This window comes from Aythya fuligula, chromosome 2 (genome assembly GCF_009819795.1).
Source record: "Aythya fuligula isolate bAytFul2 chromosome 2, bAytFul2.pri, whole genome shotgun sequence".
NCBI classification, from domain to species: Eukaryota; Metazoa; Chordata; class Aves; order Anseriformes; family Anatidae; genus Aythya; species Aythya fuligula.
Window position 1 is genome coordinate 115,286,021 of NC_045560.1, and position 25,554 is coordinate 115,311,574.

General features: G+C 37.6%; 1 protein-coding gene across 1 annotated transcript; it reads left to right on the top strand.

The window, feature by feature from the left end:
* Window positions 1-1,400: 1,400 nt before the first annotated feature.
* On the top strand, window positions 1,401-22,094 carry LOC116485430 (opsin-5-like). Its single transcript, XM_032180747.1, has 5 exons — window positions 1,401-1,488; window positions 2,489-2,651; window positions 5,528-5,655; window positions 6,581-6,915; window positions 21,483-22,094. Exons 1-5 carry the CDS (start codon window positions 1,401-1,403, stop codon window positions 22,092-22,094), a joined length of 1,326 nt encoding a protein of 441 aa, XP_032036638.1.
* Window positions 22,095-25,554: the final 3,460 nt, after the last annotated feature.

The window sequence follows — 25,554 nt, forward strand, 5'->3', positions numbered from 1 at the left end:
TCTGTGATTCTCTTGAGGGCAGTCACACGCTGCAGCACTGGCCACTAGGAAAATGGTGAAGCTGAGGCTTCTAATATGAAATCTTGTTGTCGCTGCTTCTGCTTAATGAATAGAAGAAATATTGAGAAAAGAATTAGAGTATAAACATTATTGCTGTTATGCAGTAGGCTTAAAATTCCTTCTGATGGAACTTCTGGTGAACAAACATGTAGACCCTTTGGTTTCCGTAGTGGTGCCCTGGATTTAGCAACTGAGGAAATAGGGATTGATAGACCACTGAGAGAATAAGCAGCCTATGGGAAGGTGGACATGATGAATTTAGGTAATCAGCTTTATTACACTGGAATAATGTAATGTAGCTATGAGATCATTATTTAATGTGGATATACACTGGTTAAGTAAGAATCGGAGGGTTGTAGAGCTGTGTGAATTAGATGCTGTATTGTTTTCTAAGGTGACTTCATGTCTCCAGATGCTTTTTTCTTTGACTTTTTTCATACCCTCAGGCCAAAGGCCTAAAGCTGTGCTTCCTACTTCACTGGGAGCTGTTGTGCTGAGTGTGTGTTGAAAGAATGTGGCTGGTTGCAGTGATCACACAAAAAAACAGACTTTCTTTTTGAAACAAGAAACTCAATGGGAGCGCAGAGAAAGTGAGATGTGACCAGCAGTGGAAATGTATCATTATTAGACAAAGGTTTGTGAATATGTTTAGAAGATTTTGTTGAACTTTCATTGTCATATTTTTGTAATAACTTCAATTTGCCAAGAACAGCTCCAGATAATCTCTCCAATACTCCTAAAATAATACAGCAATGGCATCTGTGAGAAAGGAAAAACAAACCACCAAAGATTCACGTCTGATCGACTTTTTATTTATTGATAGTTCTAGGAGAAAACTTCAACTTAGGTATTCTCCCTTAAATTAGATGATGTGTTAAACCCTTTGTGTGAGTGCATCTATGAGGTTAAGTATTGCAATATAAGCAGTTAGTGCCCTTACTTTGGTACTGCTGTTCTTCATATGGACAGTAAGGTCTGGACTGGGTCACAGGGCAGGCCCCATAGCAGACTCCTTGAATAAAAGAATGGCTGATGACAATAAATGGTAATTCTGGCATTTTTCTGAGTTACGCAAGTAACTCAGCTCAGACCAATATAAAGACAGTTGGCAGAAGCTCTTTTTAATTAGTGTAAATGTCTTCACCAAAGAATTTGCTAGGGAAAGCTGAGCAATATGGGCAGTTTGTGCCCATTGCCTCTGGCAACTGTCTTTAAAAGTAAATTCTCCCCATCTTTCCCTCAAAGAACATCTTGTATCTCTGTAGAGAGCTTGCAGGTACCTGCTTAGATATTTAATTTTTAATTTTTAATATTTTTTTTCTTTTTTTTTTTTTTTCCAGATGGGCCCATTTTTTTCTAATTCAACATTCCAGTCCAAAATAACTGAAGAAGCTGATATTGTTGTTGGCATATGTTATATGGTATTTGGTAAGTATGATAATGATACTGTGTTTGGTGGTGACTGTTTGTCAGTGTTTGATGAGAATGAAGCAACATTAAAGGTCAATTTGTTTCCAACAAAGATGAACTTCTATGTTTTCATGAAAGGAGAAAAGATAATACGGTAACATCATTAAAAAGTTGTAGCCTGTGTTTTGTGTTAAGAACAAAAACTTTAATTAATATTATAGGAAGATAAAGCTGGACAGGAATGCTAGATTTCAAGGCCCTGGCAGTTCTTGGCATCCATAAAGTCATCATTAAGTCTAAACAAGAGATTGTCTTTTTCCACGTATCATTGCAAATCACAAAACAGCATATCCTAACTCCTTATAATACCTGAAGCATAACACCAAAAGCTGTAGTCATAAAGTGACTACACTTTATGGGAAAAGTGCCAGAAAAATCAGGGTTATAGCCGACATCCATAGTCAATGCATTAAAAAGTGAGATTTCTGGGAAATGAGTTATGCTGGTATCTCCTCCCTAGTCTTGGTCTGACTGAGGAAAAAAAATCAGATCCAATCCTAATGGTATCGGTCACTATAACTGTAAGTCAGAGGAAAGGAAAGGCAACATTGGCACTTGGACAACAATGGCCACCCTGGCTAAGCAAAGCTGATGGCTGGTGCTTCAGAAGGTGGTGGAATGTCCTAACAGGAAAAAAGAATCTTCCCTGGATTTTTTCTTCTCTGAGGCAACCATGATGATGATGATTATAGTGATGATGATGATGATTACTACTACTACTACTACTACTACTACTACTACTACTACTACTACTACTATATAATATAATGTAATGTAATATGAAAAATAATGATAATAATAATAATAATATAAAGAAGAAAAAAAAATCACAAATATAAAAAGAGACAAGTTTATCTGATAAATGTTACCATGATTGTAACACGTTATTCTAGGGCAAGAAAAAAAAAAAAAGATGGCTAAAAGTAAATGGTTTTTCATATTGTGTGTTTCTCTGCAGGAATATGCTCTTTGTGTGGGAACAGTATTCTCCTATATGTCTCCTACAAGAAAAAGAATTTGTTGAAACCAGCAGAATACTTCATTATTAACCTTTCCATCAGTGACCTTGGTATGACTCTGACATTGTACCCTCTAGCTGTAACCTCCAGCCTTTCACACAGGTTTGTTCACTATGCACATGATATTTAACATCATCTGCAAGCTCTGGAGGTCTGTGTCAGTGGGGAAGACTGAATTACTCTGCCACTTTTCTTGTCATAACAGTGGGAAATAATTAGAAGGACTGAGAGGAGTATGCTATGTAACAGCAACTTTATAGACTGCTGGTATTAATTAGCATTCATGTCTATTTGAGGTTACTATCATCTTGATTTCTGCAGGGATGAGATTTTCCAAACACCCACTGTTTGTTCCACTAACTACTACATTTATTCTTCATGGGCAGAATGATGGTGATTTTTTATTTTTATTTTTATTTTTATTTTTATTTTTATTTTTATTTTTATTTTTATTTTTATTTTTATTTTTATTTTTATTTTTATTTTTATTTTTATTTTTATTTATTTATTTATTTGTTTATTTAAAGTTAGACAGTAAAACTTAGTAGCATAAAAAGAAAACCCTGAATTCTTGAATTTACTGATGATCCCCAAAAGTAGTAGTAACAATGGCAAAGAGAAATGTAATATTCTGGATTATTTTTTAAGCCAACACTCTGAATTTAGAACTCTTTCATTCCTTTACCAATTCTGTCCACTGACATGAGTTCAACCTATAATCACTGAGAAACATTTTTTTTTTTTTCGCTTCTTTTCTTTTTAATCTTCTTTAAAGTTTGGTATTTCTGACTAATTAATACTATGTCTTCAAAATCTAGAATGTGACTTTTGACAACTGCTACTGCAAATCATGCATGTGTCTGAATAGAAAGTGAGGAGGCATAGATTCAGTTCAAATTCAGTTCAATTTATCAGCAGTCCTGGCTACTGGGGGAGGTCCCAGTTGACTGGCGGCTAGCAAATGTGATGCCCATCTACAAGAAGGGCCGGAGGGCAGACCCAGGAAACTACAGGCCTGTCAATTTGACCTCAGTGCCAGGAAAGCTCATGGAGCAGATCCTCCTGAGAGTCATCACGCAGCACTTGCAGGGCAAGCAGGTGATCAGGCCCAGTCAGCATGGCTTTATGAAAGGCAGATCCTGCTTGACGAACCTGATCTCCTTCTATGACAAAGTGACAAGCTGGGTGGACGAGGGAAAGGCTGTGGATGTGTTCTACCTTGACTTCAGCAAGGCTTTTGACACCGTCTCCCACAGCATTCTCCTCAAGAAACTGGCTGATCTTGGCTTGGACTGGCGCACGCTTCGTTGGGTTAGAAACTGGCTGGATAGCCGGGCCCAAAGAGTCGTGGTGAATGGAGTCAAGTCCAGTTGGAGGCCAGTCACTAGTGGCGTCCCCCAGGGCTCGGTGCTGGGGCCGGTCCTCTTTAATATCTTCATCGATTATCTGGACGAGGGCATTGAGTACACCCTCAGTAAGTTTGCAGATGACACCAAGTTAGGTGTGTGTGTCGATCTGCTTGAGGGTAGGAAAGCTCTGCAGTAGGATCTGGATAGGCTGCACCGATGGGCTGAGGTCAACTGCATGAAGTTTAACAAGGCCAAGTGCCGGGTCCTGCACCTGGGGCTCAATAACCCCAAGCAGAGCTACAGGCTGGGAGATGAGTGGTTGGAAAGCTGCCAGGCAGAGAAGGACCTGGGAGTGATGGTGGATAGTCGGCTGAATATGAGCCAGCAGTGAGCTCAGGTGGCTAAGAAGGCCAACGGCATCCTGGCTTGTATTAGGAACAGCGTGACCAGCAGGGCTAGGGAGGTGATCGTCCCCCTGTACTCAGCTCTGGTGAGGCCGCACCTCGAGTACTGTGTTCAGTTTTGGGCCCCTTGCTACAAGAAGGACATCGAGGTGCTTGAGCGGGTCTAGAGAAGGGCGATGAAGCTGGTGAGGGGCCTGGAGAACAAGTCCTACGAGGAGCGGCTGAGGGAGCTGGGCTTGTTCAGCCTGGAGAAGAGGAGGCTCAGGGGCGACCTTATCCCTCTCTATAGGTACCTCAAGGGAGGCTGTAGCGAGGTGGGGGTTGGTCTGTTCTCCCACGTGCCTGGTGACAGGACGAGGGGGAATGGGCTTAAGTTGCGCCAGGGGAGTTTTAGGTTAGATGTTAGGAAGAACTTCTTTACTGAAAGGGTTGTGAGGCATTGGAACAGGCTGCCCAGGGAAGTGGTGGAGTCACCATCCCTGGAAGTCTTTAAAAGACGTTTAGATGTAGAGCTTAGGGATATGGTTTAGTGGGGAGTGTTAGCGTTAGGTCAGAGGTTGGACTCGATGATCTTGAGGTCTCTTCCAACCTAGAAATTCTGTGATTCTGTGAAATTTCTATTCCTCTGGAGAACATTCACAAGAGAATCTGTTGATTTTGATGAAATTTAGCTTTCAAAAAACACCTAAAGTTAGTGGAGATAATAGTAAAGAGTATTAATTTATGACCTTGGCCTACTAGTGATAAGAATCACAGAGTCACACAGAATGGGCAGGATTGGAAGGGACCTCTGAAGATCATCTAGTCCAATCCCTCTGCTAAGCAGGATCATGTTGTGCAGGGTGGCATCCAGGTGGGTTGAATATCTCCAGAGAAGGAGAGTCAACATCTCCGGGCAACCTGTTCCCCTGCTCTGTCACCCTCACAGTAAAGAAGCATTTTGATTTTTCTTTTCAAAATGTTTATCATTAAACATTATCATTGCTTTGTTTAAAAAAAATAAAAAGGATCAAACAAGAATCATAACAATAAAAGGACATGACTACTTTACTGGCTGTCCTTTCCACTGAGTATCTCTTCTGTAGTTGATCATTTTGCAACAAGTAGTTTGGTCATAAAGTTTATTATTATTTTTAAGGCTACAAGTATATATACTTCTACCATGTAGTATTACATTTAAGAAAGAGATATCATCAAAGTATTAATTTTCTTGGTTATTTACCAGGTGGTTGTATGGGAAACACATTTGCTTGTTCTATGCATTTTGTGGGGTACTGTTTGGGATCTGCAGTCTCTCAACACTGACTCTACTGAGCATCGTGTGCTGCCTCAAAATTTGTTTTCCAGCTTATGGTAAGCTACTGTTTCTGTCTTAGATTTTATTTTTTTCATGTGAACATAGACTACCATTTCTGGGTTGCATATCCTAGTATGTTTTTATAGAAGAGGTTTTACATCCAGCCAAACCTTTAATATTTCTTATTATAGGAAAAATAAATTTTTTCTTTTTCCAGGATTAGGCATTACTAATAATCTCATCTCTAAGTCAGGAAATAAATATGTTTCCTCTGAGTTTTTTTTTTTTTTTTCTTCCCTGAACTACTGTTGTATGGATTTTGTTGTTGTTCCTTTTTCCTGCTTCCCTATTAAAAAAAAAAAAAAAATACTGATGTGTACTTGTAAAGAATCCCCCCTTTTATGTGTTCTTTAGCCTAGAACTACTTTGAAAGTTGTGCCCAACAAAATACCAAATCATATGTCATAGGCTTGGTTTTGTTGTCTTGTGATTATGCATTTTTCGGTGCTCAACACAGTCTATGTGAGCTCTACTTGCAGAAAAAGGCTCTGCTATACTGAGTGCTAATCTTCTCAGAGCAAAAAAACTTTACAATCATCAAAATGCTTACAATTTGTGTTTAAAACAAAAGAAAACAAAACCAAAAATGAACAAACAACGACAACAACAAAAACCAAATATCCTAGTATCTTGCTTGATTTCAAGAGGAACGAAACATTTTTCAGTGTAATGACTGGTGAATTCAGCATATCAGTTGCCTGGGTGTAGTTAAGTTGCTTTGAAGACAATATTTTAAGAAGCAAATCTCTAGAAGGTTATAGAGAGTTATTCTCAGGAAAAAATAAAAAGAGAACAAAAAAACAAACTTCCAGTGTGCAATACAAGAGGCCTATTAATAAACTTTTGAACTGTTCCAATTGTTAACTGGAGCTTACAGCATCCCTATGTGATGGTCTTCCCTGATTATTTTGTGTCTTTCAGGAAACAGGTTCAGGAGAGAACATGGACAAATCTTGATAGCTTGTGCTTGGACCTATGCAGCAATTTTTGCCTGTTCACCCCTTGCTCACTGGGGAGAGTATGGAGAGGAGCCATACGGCACAGCTTGCTGCATTGACTGGCGTTCCACCAACGTAGACGTCATATCCATGTCTTACACTGTCGTTCTCTTTGTTTTCTGTTTTATTCTCCCTTGTGGAGTAATTATCACTTCCTACTCACTCATTCTGATAACTGTGAAAGGATCCAGGAGAGCAGTGGAGCAGCACGTCTCTGGCCCCACCAGGATGAACAATGTGCAAACTATTACTGCCAAGGTATTTGGCAAGCTGTTTTGGCAAGTATTTGGTATTTGGAAAGTCTTTGGCAAAATGTTTTTGCCAAAATTGGGCAGCACCTTTCAAGACATTGTAGAAATTAGAGTAAAAATTTTGAACATGAAGTGAAAATATAAATATTTTATAATATAAAGATGCTTTTTAGATGCCAGTGACAGGTTTTGGAAATATTTCTTAACAGTGAGTCTCTGGTAAGTCTCTTGGTGTTCAGGTTATCTTTTTGTTATTCCAAAAATGTTTTCATTTCTTCATGTTCATGAGATCCTTTACCATCATATTTCTTTAGGTTGGATGTTAGGAAGAACTTCTTTACCGAAAGGGTTGTTAGACACTGGAACGGGCTGCCCAGGGAAGTGGTGGAGTCACCATCCCTGGAAGTCTTCAAAAGACGTTTAGATGTAGAGCTTAGGGATATGGTTTAGTGGGGACTGCTAGCGTTAGGTCAGAGGTTGGACTCGATGATCTTGAGGTCTCTTCCAACCTAGAAATTCTGTGATTCTGTGTGATTCTCTTAACTTCTACTATTCAACATCTCCTTTGAGCTTATTTTCTGAAACCTTTAAAAACAGCCAGTTCCATGTGTAGTACACATTCTAAAAGGCATTTCACAAAGAAAAATATGTATTTATGCTGTAAAAATGAATGTCAGGAGGAACTCATTGAGGTGCTGTTGATGGCAAAGTGTGCATCTCCTAGTGCCATTCAGTAAAAGCCTGGCTATCTTTGATCAAAAGGAAGGTTCAAAGTTGGAGCCCTATGTAGAAGTGAATTTGAGCCTCAGGAATCATTGCTTATGAAAGACATTTTGACAGTCACATTGAGTGACTGAATTCTGTTTGCCCAGCTACAGACATCTGAGGGGATCCAGGCTGAAGTTTATATCATTAAAGGTTTTTAAAAATGACTTGGAAATCAAATTTGCTTGTACTTAACTTAAAACAGGACAACAAAACAAAACAAAACAAAACAAACAAACAAACAAAAAAAACCAACAGATAAGTGCATCTCTGTAAATACTTTTTGAACCGAAACCTTTTCAGGTTAGTGTTTTACTGACTTACTTAGTAAAATTAGTCCTGTGGCTACACAATTTGTTGTGAAAATTGGTTCTTGCTGCTAAACTACATCCCCCTCCTTTCCATGAAAATATCTTTATTTATTTTATTTATTTTTATATATATTTTTTTAATATACCGAAATATAAGACGAACTTTGCAGCAGACCTTAGTTAGGAGTGCTTCAGTCATTAGATAATATACCTCTTGAACATAGCTTCTTATATATAAGTGATATATATGAATATAACTTGACTCTTAATTATCTCCACTGAGAAAATCTTTTTTTCTTTATTTCAATGAATCCTTCTCTCTTTTCTCTAATTATTTGTTTATCTTTCTCATCAAATATCTTCCTCATCAACTTCAACTTTCTGCTTCGAATCATTGGTCCTTTTCATTTCTCTCTTCAGGAATATGGATGCTCTCATCTGCAAATACAATTAAATATATCACAAATCTTCTGTATAAATGCTTTGCTTTCTCTGTTCCAAATCAAAAAGCTTGGTCGCTCTCCGATATCACTCTTCAGATTACCAGATACAGAAGAGCTACACTAGACATCTTGAGTATCATGTTTTTTCCCATCACTGTGGGAAATACTATCCTCCTACCTACTCTCTACAACCTAAATATTTTATTCAATCCAAGCAGTTTAAGGATGAAAGAGTATGTCCATGTCTTAACTGTTCCTTAGTTCCTAAACCTCAGATGGAACATTTCCCAGTTAAAACTCTTAAGTATATCTCTGCCCCACTTCTGAATTCAGTAGACATTAATATTCTTACATCTTTCATTTGACTACAGTATATTATCCTTTAATTCTTTAACTTTTAATTAAGGACCTTTCATGCCTTGTTCTATTTGATGACTGTAGCCACACCAAACATTTCAATGTTGTGGTCTACTTGGAATGATTATTTGTTGAATTGTAGTTCTTTCTGCTGCATTTAAACAGTAAATTTGGTATAGCTTACCAAATTAAATTACTATTAAATTAGAGATGACTTAAAGCCCACTTTTCCTCTGGCCTTAACCATTCTGCTCTGAAATCAGGACACTGTAACAGGAGTCCTGGTGGCATCTGACCTCTGCAATCTGATCTGGCTTCAACAGAAGGGCTTGGGCATTGTTTCAGTCTTAAAAACCTAAATTCAGAAAATGACGTGGGCATTTAAAACAGGACTTAGACACTTAGAGTCCATCTAAGCAAGGAAATATGATTCCAAAAGCTTGGCAGCTTCCTATGCCTTGAGACTCTAAGTAATTGATGCAGGTTCCCCTTATATTGCAGGTTCCTACAGTTTGTTTTAATTTGTATTACCCTGTACACTAAGCAGCTATCACTTTCCTAAACCATACTAACATAACTAGGTCATAGCATTAATTTTAGGTCCATTTCATTTTTTTTTTAGTAGTAATTGAATATTTTTATAAGAAATAACAATAAAATACAGATAACATTCATTATTACTAATCTACTTTCATTGTTAAAAGATCTGTCCGTACTGTCCGTAGGGCTTTTTTTTTTTTTTCTTTTCTTTTTTTTTTTTTCTGTGCTACTATAGAATGACAAAAGCAAAATTTTTAGAAAACATAATGGGATCAGTACAGTGCTATCTGTGTTTTTGTGTTTCTGAGTTTACAAGGTTGACTAACTACTGAAATTGCTTTTATTATTATAGAGTTCCATAACAATCAATTATAACGCATACTGAAAATGCTGTTCTCATCTAATTTGTTCACAACTGTATGGGTTTGCTAGCTTCTGAAGAAAACATGCTCTGGGCATGTACGTAAGACAGATAAATGTTTTGAATGTAAGCAGAGATGTAGAAAACTGCCTTTTCTCCAGGAATTCCTTGGGATTTAACAATTTTCAGAAACATACCCTAATTCTTCCTAGACATTGAAGGAGCAAAACCACCATGCACGTAACTCAACATTTCATCAAATATTTGTTGAAATATCTCTGAATTTAATTTTAATGCAGTACATTGAAATTAAAGTTATAGTGGAGTAAACCTTTGTCCTGGGAAATTGTTTTTTGTTCAGACTTTGTGTATGACTTTGAACAAATTTTATGGTCTTTAACTTGTCTTTCTTTGCGTTTGTGATTTGTGATAGCTCTGAAGTACATGGCTTAAAACACTGAAGGATCATTTGGCTGAATAGGAGAAAGCTGTATAGTTCACATTTCTTTTCTAAAATTGCTTGTTGTGGAAATAGGGTATCTAATTTTATTCTCAGCATAAAATGCAATGATTTGCATAGAAACAAGGCAAGTCTAACATTGTGGATGTTACCTGGGCTTAAATTGCTCTTCTACAATGCAGGGACACAGTGCTTTTTTGTTGTTTTTGTTGTTGTTAAATTAATAAAAAAAAAAAGTACCTCCAAAATTAATGGAGGTTTTTTACACTCCTCTGAAATCAAAATTATTGTATAGCCATGGCTACAAGAAATCTTGAAAGCTGTGGCTAGTTACAGGTGCAAAGACCTATAGACATAATGGGAAATAATATAGAAATAAAAATTGGAAAAAGGTTGCTCCTCAAAGAAGCCCTACAGTTTAGGATGTAAGATCCCAACCCTGAATACTTCATTGTAGTGCGTAATATACTCCTGAATATATAGAAGAGTTACAGGTGTTCATTGCCTCTCTTGATATTGTCCACCTTAAGTGGATGCTTTAGTTGTACAGTACAGCAATATGGCAATTTACTGTAGGCATTTCAAAGCCATTTGGGGATTAGTGGTCATTGTGCTATTTCAAAATGTTGGCTTTGCTTGTGTGAAGGGATATAATCTCTATGAAGGCACAAACAGCCTTAGTTTTAAATTTACAGTTGCTTATACTGTAGGCTGTATAGCATATATTGATTTGAGCTGGAGGCAATCAGCTTTTCAACAAGTGTAGAAGAATCTGGTTTACCTATAAAATACATGTTGAATGTGCCTTACTGCCAAGGCTTGCTATGGCAGAATGCAGACATTTCATTTAGAGAGAAGGTGAAATTGAGATTCTGTTACTGTAACATAGACAATCACATTTATGATTGTCTTTTATTAGCATAAGAATTTATAATTAATAGTGCAAAGTGAAAAAAAAAAAGTATTTTAGATTCCTGTGTAAGCATGGTTCAAATAATAGAAAAAAAAAAAAAACAAAAAAAACAAACAAACAAAACAAACAAACAAACAAAAAAAAACAAACAAACAAAAAAAAAAAAACAAAAAAAAACACAACTCCTCTGTAATGCTTTAGACCTCTCAGGAAAAGTTGGCTTCATTTTTATGTGCTCTCCTTCGACTACTTCATTTATAGTGACCAGTAAAAACCCTAGGCTCTACAGATGTCCATGTCCTACAAAGCTGCCAGGCATCTTGTACAAATATATATATATAATATATATATAACATTTGTTTTAAGTGTGCAAAAATTTTACTGAAATAGAAGAGGACAGATCAAGGGTGTGAGATACTCTGTAGTCATCTCTAGTTCATCAAATGTCTGTTACAGCTTGATGAATAACATGTTAAATCTCTTCCTCTTAGTGTACAAATAATATTATGGGCTGTTCTTGTCAGTTGCTTTCCAGACTTTGCTATCATTACTTTGGAATATTTTGAAGATACAATTGCAATATACCTTAGCTTTACAGGTCAATATATTGCCAAACTGCAGAGTGTTTAGTTGGCTACTTTTATGATTCCTATGTACAGTAAAATTCTGCCAGATGGGAAATTATGGCCAATATACTGATGAGAACTAAGCAAGGTTAAAATACCAAACCAAGACCATCAGGGCAGTCACAGCACAAGACTCAAATTCAGGAACCTCTCTTGCTTTGACTGGTGTTATCTTCTGCATTTTTTTTTTTTCATACTTCTGTCTCCAGGCTCTGGTATAATATACTTACATTTTCTGAATGCTCAGCAAAGTTTGCACAGAGAGACAGTCTCCAATTTTCTACTGTAGGCTTCTGCTCTTGCAGGCTTTTGAATAAAAAAAGGAACCTAGCCATAGGCTGGTCTGTGAGACTGTGTGTGACACTTGCAGTCTTCGAGGACCCAGAGGCTGAGTTCAGGGTCCATGCTACCTGACCCTAACATAAATTCTGTCACCAGGGGGGACAGGTGATCTGCAGGAGTCTGCCTTTATCACTATTTATCACTGTGTGGAGCAGGCAGCATCTTGGCAGAGGCTGGTAAAAGAGCTGGCCAATCTGAGGTGATGAAGTGATAGCTCAAGGGTTGAGAGGCATTTCCTCCATCATGCTGCATGCCAACCAAGCTAGTTGGCTCAGGGGAGTAGCATCCTAGTCCTGCTCATACATTAATGTAGTGACTGTGCTTAGAAACTTTGTAGTAGCAGTGGTTTCTATATGGCACAGGGTTTATTAGACATTGCTCTGAGGTGCACCACTCTCTGGTATTCTAGGGGGACACTAAAGGAATAAAATCATAACCTTTCAGTACTGCTTTCTATAATTTGATGTGGTGACCTTCAAAAAAAGAGATTTAAACTACAGTATCAAAATAAAAAATGTAAAAATATCAAGCAATAGGAATGCTAATGATATATTTATATTTTCCTCTTGTTATCTGTGACATGGACCAATGAGAAGACTCCAGCTTTCATAATTGCGCTAGGTGCTCCTTCAGTTCTGAAGATAAATCTGTATTAACACTTTGTACAGGTCTCTGGCCTGAGATACACTGCTGAGATCCAGTGAGATACTGGAACTCCCCCTGGCACTTGAGTGCATGGGAGGGGATGCTGGGCACTCTAGGGACAGACTGGCTCACTGGGGATGCCTGCTGAGATTTTGTCCAGTGTGCATGCCTGCATACCTGTGGATTCTGACCATGAACTGAACTTCACTTTTGCAATTCATGAACCATAGAAAAAGTTGTGCTGAGGATACAAGGAAGAGCAGAATCCAGGTTTGGATAAGCTCTGTGGATGTAAACAGCCATGAGGAGATCTGGCCCTAAATCTAGAACTGGAATTCCCCTCTGAGGGAGACAGATCTTCCTCACTCTTGTGCTTTAGGTGGTCCTAGGGCAGGGCAAGTAGAAACCGTGTTTATTGTTGTGTATCATTCATAAGGATACATATAACGATCTATGTACATGATGGTCAAGTTAGTCCATGAGGCAAGGACTATAGATTTCACTGATGATGCAGTACTGTACACTTTTTAAATAAAATGTTTATGCCATGTTATCACATCATTTCTACTTAGAGCTTCAGGCAACATGTGTTAGTGCATGAGTACAAGAGAGGACATATACATTTATGTATACTTTTTGTAATCTGTGTGCTAACCACAGGACTCGGGGAAAAAAAAAAAAAGACAGAAAAAGACAGCTACCAAAAATTTTCAGCAGTAGGAATTAGATAAAATTAATATATATATATTTGCCATTTTTTTTCAGCAAGAGAGTTGAAGATTTACCTTCATGAGTATTGCACAACTCATCAACATTAAGTTGAGCAGATCTTTAAATCACTAAGTACAAAATAATAGGTGGACATAATAATGCTAGATTGCTTAAAAAACATGCTGGTAAGGGTCTGCTCCCAGGTCTTGTGAGCAGGGTAATCATTGGAAAGAGGTCTGTTGACTTGTTTTGGAGAAGACTCCAATATAAATCAGGTGTGTGTGTGTGTGTGTTTTTTTCTTTCCAAATCATGGTATTGTAACAGCATTTTACTGTTTACAGTTTTTTACTCTTTTGTGCTTTGTTGGCTGAAGGGAGGAGGAAAACGCATGACATGATTTTTCAAAGCTTAGTTTGTGAATTTCTAATTTCTTTTGCTGCTTCCTTTATTTTAGCAGTGCATTGGCTCAGTGGCTTATTATTTTGCAGAAAAACAAAGTAGAAGTTGTAATAGTCTCCCTTGAAGCATAAAAAAAAAAAAAATTGAATCAGAGGAATTAATTTGCTGCTTATAAGCATGCATTTAGACAAAGTCTCACAGACTCTGAAAATAGTTGCAGTTACCCTGTCAGAAACAATTTGCAGGAAAAACTTTTTATTCTCAGGAGAATAATTTCACCCATAGCAATTACTTTAAAAGTGAAAGGAAAGAAGAAAGTATCATTTTATTGGCTTTGACATAGCCTTATTTAATTACCTTCCTAGAGTCCATTGCTCCTTTTTCGCAGCTACTGAGAACTAGAAATCCTGTAGGTCTTTGCTGCAATACTGATGCCATGGAAATAAATTGAGAAAAACTAAGAACTTGCTGCAAATATTCTTGTCTGTTTTTCAAATGTGAGGGAATTTGGATGCCAAAGTAAGCAAAAGTTTCTACAGAGAAGACAAATGATAGTGGACCAAGTATGATTCACAGGGAGGAAAACAAATGCAACAAATACTTTGTTTCACGCAATAAAAACACTGAACTAAAAAAATGTACCCCAAGCCCCAGAAATGATGCTATACTTCACCAAGGCACCACAAATGTTGTTGAGTACCAAGTCTGAGCACCATGCAGTGTGGATGTGACCAGTTTGTGTCTGATCCAGACAACGATCCCCAATCTTATTTCATTTAACAGTTTAGTCTGATAGCCAATGAGACTAAAAAAACTCGACCTAGTGTCCAGCATCTCCCACTATTGTGTATTACCAGTTAGGTGGAGCCCCTTTTCTAAGACAGCTGGAGTACTGGAAAGGGGCTTTGGGAGTTTTCTTCTCAACCTGCTACACTGCTCCTAGCTGAGTAGCACTGTGCAGCACTTTAAGTCTGCATAGCTGTGGTCACCCCTTCCATGATAGTACCACATCCTGTCCTCAAGTCTGCAATGCTCCTTTTGCTGTCGTCTGTTAGCAAGTGAATGACAATGAAAAATTTGACTTTTCTTATGCTGATACCATATGTAGTATGGACCATATGTAGTATGCACCATATGTAGTATGAACTTTGCAGGTTCTAGTGACTGTAGATCTTAATTTCTCTGCTCAGTGTCTGCAGTGGCAAATCTATTTGCCTTATTAGGGGCATAAATTGCTCACTGAGACTTCTGGCTTCTGTTTAAATCTGGGATAGTGGACTGCAGTTTGGACTGAAATGACAATTTTGAAAACTCCCTCGATTCACAAGATTTCTAGATTTCATCTTATATAACACAAGCAGTTTGGCCTGCTGAAACTCTTCCTTGGGAAACAAAAATGCATGAGGCTCAGGGTAACGTTCACTGATGGCACTTTTGCAGTACCTGTGCTTCATATCTGCTTCTTTTGGTCAGAACAAACTGGACCCAACTTGTGAAAGCTCTCTGAGAAAGACGGACAATGATTCAGACTTGCAGCACTGAGGACCAGATGGCTACTTGTTGATTCATTTTTACAAAATGCTGTTGAAGCATATAATATGCTTGTCGTTTTTGAACATGGCTGACCAAGTCATACTAGGACTACTTACAAGGCTTTTAAAATCCTTTCAGTCAAAATGATTTACTAGAAACCTGCTTGGACCATAACTCTGAAACAATGCTTCACACTTGTAATTGAACATATACACAGAGACATTCTGTGATGCATGTGCTTCCATTCTTCATGTACTTTATCTCTAATTATAATCAATAATGATTTAAAATATGTGTATGTTAATGCAAATTACCTTGGTGAGTTTGTTAAGGGAAATCTGAGAGCAAAAAATGATGAGAATAGTACATTTCGTGCTGGTTCTTGTACAAGAATAAGGGCAAGCCTGGAAATCTGTTTCAGTAATCCTAAGAGAGAAGCTGTGAAAGATTTATACATTTGCATAGTTTCCCATTATTACATGGGAACACGTAGCAAATCTGTATTCCTGGCAGGCTGACATGAGGAAAGGAAAGGATGCCTCCTTGTAACCTGGTGACTGGCTGACTGCGATTGCTTCAGAAAAGTTCTCAACACTGAGCGACTCCTGCTTGTTGTTTTCTCTGGTGTTTAAAGGTATGGCACACATTTTGGTATGGTCCCTGTAAGAAACTACTTTCATTTTCACATCTCAGGCATTGCTTTTCATCTTTTGTACAGGGTGAAGAGTAAGACTCAATCACCTTTATCTTAGTGGGAGTAAATACATCACTGGGACTCTACTGCCATGCCAGAAAAGGAAATTAATAACTTCCCGAATCATTCCATTGTCTGTAAAATACAGAAATAAAAACCCTAGACAAACCTAATCCTATTTCACACTGGTTGGATGGAGGCTTACAGGTCTTTTTGGAACAAAAATTGGAGCATGCAGAAGTTGTTACTAACCATGAAAGTCCCCACTCTCAGCAGCTGATTCTGTACTACCCCAACACGGTCTTAGCTGTGCTTTGTCATAAATTTACATCAGGAAACTTCTTGATACAATAGACATAAAACTGTGGAAAATGCTTTAGCTTCCAAAGAGGTCATGAAGTATCATTTACTTAAAAGTGTCAGCTAGCTGATTTCTCCTAGTAAGTACAATAGACATGGACTTTGAAATAGCTTAATTAGGTCCTTAGCTTGTGCCAACAGTCTGCCTTGTTCCAACCTGTGTGACTGAACTGGCACACACCAGTTGAAGAGATAACTGCGAAGCTGATGGCATGCTGCAAGTGTGGCACAACTGTTTTCTTCTTCTGTTTACCTGCAATGTATGCTCTGTAGCTTGTATTCTTTGTTGTTAAGTTCTTACAAACCACAAAGTTCTCCCAAGTTCCAACTCAATCACAGGAGAGATTTTTGACTGTAAATTTCTCAGGAGTGTCAACTATCATTATATTTGGTATTTGAAAAACGTTCTTGTGGTTGCTTTACAGATTTAAAGGATTTTTATTTATTTATTTATTTATTTATTTTTCCCCAGCTGTAACTCTGTTTATTTGCTTCTTGGGAAGTATTTTTTGGAAAGTATTTGTTTATGGGATTTGCTTATGCTCAAAGGCAAACTTCAAAAAGATTTTTGAAAATTCTTCTATGTGCGATCATTGTGTTCACAAACTATGATAGAATCATAACTAGCCTAAGACGCAGAGCAAAGGTTAATCACTTATTTCCTTACCCTGGAAAATTAGTGTATTGCTGTACACTTATATTTTTAAGAATTAGTATGTTGTACAAAATAATTTATACTTGCCAAACCACCTAAGTTATAGTTCAAACATCCTAGTCTGAATAGGCCCTGGGTGTATAGGTGATGTGATGTATCTTGTGAAGGTATTTTTCTTATCTCCCTGTATGATAGGACATTAAGGATTTTCCTGGTCAGTGAAATCTCTGAGTGATAATACAAGTAATTAAAATAAAATTCTGGCTTTCAAGACATGAGAAGAGAGCATCACCTTTTATTCATACTGCTGCAGAACCACAACAGGACACTATTGATAGATACTTTGATTAAAAATAAATAAATAAAAAAAAAGCGAAAAATGTCCACAGATATGTGCAGGTATAAAAAGATAGCTCATAGGGCTGAAATTGTTTTTCTCTGTGTTTCCATGATAAAATAAAGATATTACAGAAAGTTGATTATAGTTCATTAAAATATCTTCTCATTAACACTGAGGTGTTAATGATGTAAACCACTGATGACACTTTCTACAAACTGTAAAGAATCGCTTAGTATTTCCTGGAATAGCCTCCATAAGAGAACATTTTTTACACCTTTATTTGAGGCCTGCACATATTTTTCTAGGTCACATCTTCACGTTGTTCCTCAGTGAGCCACATGTCTTCAAGTTGGATTTCCTCACAGTCTACAAAGGCTCAGTTTGCTGCTACTGCAATTTTAGCAGCTGTGTATTACAAGTTGATGGCAAAATCAGACAATATGTCTCTTGCTCACTTTAATGAGGAAATCTGGACTCTGGCCTAGAGTGAAATAATGAAAAGGCTTGTCTGTAGTCCAGCATGCCTGCTGTCCTCCCTGAGTTTCATTGTGTAGTGATGCCTCAGACCTTCACATCCAAGGAAATCCAAGACCAGAACTATCATCTGTCCATCAAGTATAGCATAAAGAGAATTGGATCAATCACAGAGTGATGCAATGAAACGGTGTAGTTGACTTTTCTTATAGTGTGACAGTCATATTCATGTATGAACAGTTCTCTTCGGTGCAAGGAGTTGATAGGTAAACTTTGTGAGTTAATGAAATTTAAGAATGACTGTACAGATCATTTATTCTGAACAACCATTTCTGATTAAAATGAAGTCACCTTTGGAAATAACCTAACTGCTACAGCAGTAAAGTTTTGTTCCTAACATATTCTAATTGGTTAGAGAGGCCTGAATTACAGAATCAATGTCTCTTTGTTTCTATTCTGACATTTAAGTTTTTAGGTAACTTTTGGCCACTGTGTTGTGCATTGAGATAAGACAGTATTTTGGAAGTCACCAGCAAATTTAAAATATGAACCAGAAGGGAAAAAAAAAAAAAAGAAAAAAAAAAAGAGATGCTCACAAGTACTCTTTTCCTTATAGTGAAAGCCTGTGGAAAAATAAATAAATAAAGAAATACATACATACATACATATACGAATATATATATATATATTTCCTTTCAAAGCTTTTGTGTTATTATTTAGTTTATACAAGGATAATTGAAATTATGCATTATGGCTCTCTCCTTATGTTTGGCTGCCTCTCTAGTTTCACTGCAATGGTGTGCATTCAATATTTTTTCCTAGTCATTTAGGAAAACTAGCTATTGCATCTTGCCTGTGAAAGATCTCAGAAGTAGCTATGATGCAGTTATACAAATATACCATATCTCCAAGAATTTGTACTGAAGGACATGTCTCTGAAGGTGTAGTGTGTTTATGCAATGTTCCATCTTTTGTCGTACTTCTGTATTTCAGCTGTTGGTTTTGTTTGCTCACAAGAACACGAAGGTGTCCTTTAGTTTGTCACTTTTGTGAGTTTCCTGTCAATGCTCACAAGGTTGCTCCATATCTTCCTCACCAAAACTCTCCCCTTTTGTCATGTTTATGAAAATCTCAACATTCTTTGACATCTCATGCTGACATTGTTGGTTAGCCCACTCTACCTACTTCGTACCAGAGGCAGAATATTAAGTGTCATCCAAGCGCTTTTCTATTAAAATCTAGACTTCTCAATATGTGACATGACAGAATAAATAATAATAACAAAGTTTCTTTTTACATGCATGTATGTATAGCTGATATGCTCAAGTGTCTCAAAGGGAGTTCCTTTTGCTTAGTTGCACTTCACTTAAAATTAGTTGTATTAAGTTCAGCCTCAAAATTGTCAATGACAAGGACCTTAGAGCAATCTGTCACATCTATTACAGGCATATATCTTTGGATGATATCAATTTCTTTCTGGAGATATGTCTCTCTTTCCTTTGACATTGTAAAGAACCTTGACTAGATTAGATCTAGGGTATAAGTTTTGGATAGCTGAGGTTATGTAAGATGAATGTTCTGTTTTTGCTGTAAAAATGGTACTGATGCAGCTCAGGAAGTAGGCTGAGAGCTCCTTGAAACTATGTGCCACATACCTTTTCACAGGAACAAAGTAAAACCTATCACAATCCCAAAGATTAATTGCTACATAAAATAAGCCATCTGGGAAATGAACCAGTCAATTCTAATGTCCATTTCTTCTTGACGTGATTCTAAAGGGCCAAGGCACATTGCTTGCCACAAAAACCGCTCTTCATTTCAGCCTGGAATGCCATGGGCATGGAGAATTTAGGATTACAAAACCCATGCCTGTGACATTAGCTTTTCCACAAGTAGAGCCAAATCTTCAGCCGATATAAATAAATAGAGCAAGGGGGGGTGGGGAGTGGGCGGAGGAAGGGGAAAAGAGAAATTAAGGTCACTCTATCATGCGGATTTGTCTCTTTCCATCTTTTCTTAAATAGTTTCATTCTGCCAAAATAACTTGCTTCTTAATTCTGCCAAATCACTGTAGCTTTGGACTTCAGGTGAACCAATGGATGTTGCCCATAAATGGGAAATTTCTCCAGTGCCATTATTGTTATAGAAGATGGCTTTCTAGAGACATATGCAAATTCATAAACAGATTTTAACTTAATAGTAAAAACAGTTATACATGACAGACATTCCTCATAAAACTTGTGTTATATATTTCTTGGCAATCACCATGCATTTCTTCTTGCAAAATAAAAAGTTTGTGATACTATTAAACTTAGGGAGAAAATAATAGCATTTTGTGTAGATCTCTATGCCATAAAGGAATTTTATGTGTTTTCCTCTGATGTTAAGTGCTCAGGATCTCTCTCTCATTCTCACTTTGAATACAACAACAGGATCTCTCACAATAAAAATAAAAAAAAAAAACAACAAACATGATTTTTGCAACCTTGAACCTACAGACAGAGCCTCACTGAGAAAAGTGTTGCATTTTCAGTTAACAAAGCTAGTTAGCAGCTCTGTACTCTGACTTGCAGAAGGCAGTTCAGGGAGGTGGCACAATTAGCAGCTGAAAAATAAAGTACTTTCAGTATGTCTTTTCCTCTCTTTGCTTGGATCCAATATTACTTTAAAGGGAATGGATTCTCTACTGTCTTCTTTATTTGTAAATATATACTCTTGGCAAACACAGACTTTTGAAACTTCTACAGGAGCATGAATATTCTTGTTTCTGCCCTTAAAATATGCATGCACTTCATTTATAAATGAAAATAAAAAATTAAAAACCATGCTTAGAAGGATGCCCTGCAGATTAGTTTTCCTGTACAAGCTGATGCTTACAGTTTACTTTAGATTTCTTAGAGTTTATGTTTATTACTGATTAAATATTTATTCTTGCATTTTACATATCTGTGTGATAATTTATACTAAAAGATCACTGATTTTTTTAAAGGTCTATTAAAGCTTTCTTGATAGATTTTATTAAGACAAGTTCTTTGGGGAGGGGGGAGGAGGGGCAGAGGGGAGAGAAGTTAATTTAAATTCATGAATTTAATTCACCTTCAGGATCAGTCTGGTTTTCTGTTGTCAGATACCTGTATATAGCTCTAGATGAGCACAAAAAATAAAATTGTGGAAGACATTCTCTAGCCAGGAAAACCAGTATGATTCATGAATTAGAAAGTAGATGGAAATGACTTTGCAATTCATATAAAAGCTTCCTCAGAAATGTATCTTTTTCTTTTGTTTGGTTTCCTTTTTAGTGTAAAAAAAGTTTTTGTGGCACTTCAGTGAAAAGGAAGAGAAATGTAAGAGTTGATGTGTTTAAACTCTGAAAGTTACAAGTCTCACACAGAGTTAGGTTGCTAGACAAATATACATTTGGAGAGCAGCTGAGGTATAATGGAAGATTTGGGGAGACTTTTAACAAGACTTTTAACAAGGGGAATCAGTTAGGTGTTATTTTTATGCATATTCTATATGCTGTTTTCCTCATGCATGTAGTTTTTTAATTCAGTTTTCTTTCTTTTTTTTTTTTTTTGTCTCTCTCTCTCTTTTTATTTCTTTTTATTTCTTTTTTTATTTTTTTTTATTTTTATTTCTGCAAGCTGAGTATTGCTGTGTGCATTGGCTTTTTTGCTGCCTGGAGCCCTTACGCCGTCATTGCCATGTGGGCAGCGTTTGGGTCAATAGACAAGATTCCTCCATTAGCCTTTGCTGTTCCAGCTGTTTTTGCAAAATCCTCCACACTCTACAATCCAGTTATCTATCTTCTTCTGAAGCCCAATTTTCGAAGTACCATTGCCAAAGATTTCACAGTTCTTCAACAGTTGTGCATCGGGAGTTGTTTTTGTGTCAAGATGCTGCAGACATTCAGATCAACTTTGAACACCAGCTTGAGAACATTTAAGGTCAAAAGTGAATCTAGCTGTAATGCTCTTCCAATTGTGGAAGGATGTTCTTATTTCCCCTCTGAAAAGCGTGGTGATACTTTTGAATACTTTAAAAGCTGTCCAAAATGCTGCCAGGAGAAGATAAGTGCTATGGGAAGCCCTTCTCGAGAAATCACAGCCTTGGAAAACAGCCTCCAGGTAAAAATGAGGCAGGGCAGCAAGAAATCAGTAAAGGTGGTTGTGCAGGGAGAAAAAAGCACCGAACTTGAAAACCTAGAAATCACCTTAGAAGCAGTACCTGTGCATTGTGCATTTACAGACCTCTAGAACTGCTTATATGAAGCAATCAAAGAACAATGTTGTTATACTGGATTCATGAATGTAATTTCTTCTTTAGAGCCCTTCTATTATCCAATTTCTACATTATTTTCCTGTTCTTTCTCATGTACGCTTTGATGGGATACATGCTACAGCATGGGCATGCTATAAATGCTTATGTGACTCTCTCCATGATAACTTAAGTGTATTGTGATAAAAAAACATCAGACAAATCTTTGTTTTAACTTTCATCAACCCCATTTTCAAGAGAACATATTTAACTGTGGGGAGGTTTCTGTAAAGTGTTACCCTTTCTAGACTTTGTGTATTTTCCTTCCTGTATGTTCAAAGCAAATAACTCAATGTAGAGCTTTAAAAGAACAATCTCATGCTTTTCTATTTGTTATAACAACTGAAAAGTTAATTACTAGATTAAAATCTTAGTTTCTAAAAGCGATGCTGTGTTATATTTCCTGGGAGTCATAGGTCATTTTGTTCCCTGCTTTGAGATTATACAGGTTCTGATTATATTCCACATTAATGAAATAATAATATTTCAGGTAATTTGTAGATGGCATGCAGCCTTTATTTACCATTTTTGGTGTAATTTGAGAGGAGCTTGACCTAGAACATAGTTTATCATTCCCGGTTTCCTCTATAGGACATTGGAATTAGGAGGGTGAAGACCTTGACAAGAAATAGCATAATAGGCAACAATCTCTGCTAGTTCAAACTACTGAAACCAGTAATAATTCTCCCATGACAAAACCACGGTCCTTCAGGTATTTTTGAACTTGGCTTACAAGGACAATATTGCAGAGCAAGAACACGCACATCTCTTCTTTCCTGTGTTCTCCGCTCCTTTTTTTTTTTTCCCCTCTCCTGAAAGAAGTAGGAAAAGCAAACACAGGCATATCTGAGACAGGACTCTGGAAATGGTGGCTTTTACTGGGGAGGGAAGATTGGGTTAAATTGTTGCTCTGTCTCAGAGCTTGCCAGCACAAAACATCACATCTGCTGCTGCTGCCTTGAGAGCAAGTGCATGCTGAGGGCTTCAGGCTCTCATTTTGGCCATGCCAAAGCCCTCTGATTAAGTTGTTAAAGCTTTGAGCTCCAGCTGGTGCTAGCTTGGGAGATAAGGTGGTCCTCCTCCCAAAGTGCCTCCAATCTGCAGGGCCAGTGGGTCCCAGGCTCCCCAGAAGGCCACAGGGGAATACCTGCATCTTCATAACATCAATGATGCAGCAGCAGAGTGTTTCTCTGCCATTTCTGTGGTGACTTAAAGAAAATGAACCCGGTTGCAAAAGGGACAGCCATGTTAAACTGCATGAAATACTCTCCAAGCAGCTACTTTAAGGGAATTTCTATTGTTATAGAGCACATTTGGCATTTGCTCGGGACACAGAGTTTTCTGTCCTGCTTTTAACATGCCCTCACTGTCTCCCCAGTTCCCCTTTCCCCCCCCAATTCCTTTTACTCTCCACGTTTTTGTATATGGACAATAATTAAGATGTATTTTATTGAATTTCCACAGATGCATATATATTTAAAACACATGACCAGCCACATGATAAATAATACAAGAGTTTTACAGGGCATTACACAAAAGACACCCACTTATGCTCAAAATTACCATGTCTCTTCAGGGTCACTGAAAAAGCAATCAGAAAAGACGGCAGGAATCTGAACGCTTAGACTTTCAGGGTGTGTTTTCTCCAAAACTTCCTAAAATACATGGGACAGCAACAAGGCCCAAATAGGATCCTGCTCCTGCAGGGTTGATGTCACTGCAGCTGTTGGTCCTACCTCAGATGAGGTAGGGTCAGCCTTTGAGACCTTTAGGCAATGCTGACCTGATGGTGAATCAGTGGTCTGGAAGCTGTGTCTGGAGGTCATCTGGTCTTTCCTGCTAGAAGTCCCTTTGACATCAGTGCACAAAGTCGGGTATGAGAATAAGTCTCTGGAGGATTCACCAACAAAGACACATACTTTAACTGGAAAAGCCTGAAAATATCACACTATCAAAAGACAACAACTAAAAGAGTAATACACATTATGCAGAGGAGCTGCATGCTTGGCTTCCATGGTGTTGTAATACACAGCTCTTTAAAATAATCAGAAAAACCTTGGGATATTTCTTGTGCTGTGACTGCACTTTGAGGTGTGGTGCTGGTTAGCTACACGGTGAGAAAATATTTTGAGCTATTAGCATAAACCACAAATATATATATTTTTTAATATACGTACATAGGACAGTCAGGAAGGGAAGTTTGGAGTCTCCATGCTTGGATTTACAGTCACTTTCAATTCTGCATTCCCTGTAGTGGAAGCCAAGGCTGATTTGTGTGAGATGATATATATATTTTTTAGCCTGGGAAATATGTGATTATATATTTACATAACACCTTTACATAATGTGAGGGGAAAAAAAAAAAAAGCTGTATCTTTTCAGGTTCCTTCCAATTGGCATTGGGCTCTCTGAATCTAGCTGTCAGCTCTGAGTACAGAGCAAAACGTGCGCATAAAAGGTCACATTCAACTTTGACTAGAAAATGTAGTGTTTTAAAATTCATGATAGCATCCATGTCAGTTCCTCTTATAAGTTAACAGAAGGAACATTATGCCTTTGCAGTGAAATCTCCATATGCTTAGACATTAGGAACAACAGTGCACTTAGATAATGGTCCCTCTACATGTGGGGGAAGGTTTCCTTCTTGTCTGAGCAGCTTTTTCTGTAGCAATCACAATGTCCAATAAACTTTTCAAACCTGCCAGTCTTCGGATTTTCCCACCCATTTTTCATCAGCGTTAGTCATCAGTTATTGCTAGCAAAGTGTGTGTAAATGAAATGCCACCAGCTTCAGGGGCTCTGTGTTACTATGTGTTAAGGTCTGATGAAAGTGCTGATGGATTATTGGAATTGAAAAAAAAATGTTTGTTTTTAAAGATTAAACAATAAAACTTATTCTCACCTAATGAATGAACTCATAATTTTTGTTGCTAGCAATGTATTTAAATATACTGAATACAACTAATTTTTATAGTGTCAGTGCAGAAATGGCAAGGCAAACCAGTGAGGTTTGTGCTGCAACATAGCATAGAAGATGTGGCATGTCCTGCCTGCCTGATAAGGTTTTTGAAGGTGAAACATTGCATTTCTGGGAGAACTTGGTTGCTCAGAAAGGTTTAAGTCTGCTCCTGACCAGAGGGGACTGAAAGTCATTCCTACCTGGTAGGAAGGCCAGTGATGAAGAAAGGCAGAGCTCACACATTAACAGAGTGAATTCATTGCATACACACAGTTTAGCAATGTCCTAGCAGTGAAAGCATCCATAAAACCCCTCTTTGCTTGGATTGAAGGGATGAGGGACTGCTCACCAGGGGCCTCAGCTGGCTGAGCTGAAGACAGCAGGGCAGAGGTGGTCGCTCTGGGCTGGGGACCATTAATCCTTCAGCCAGAAGAGCAGTA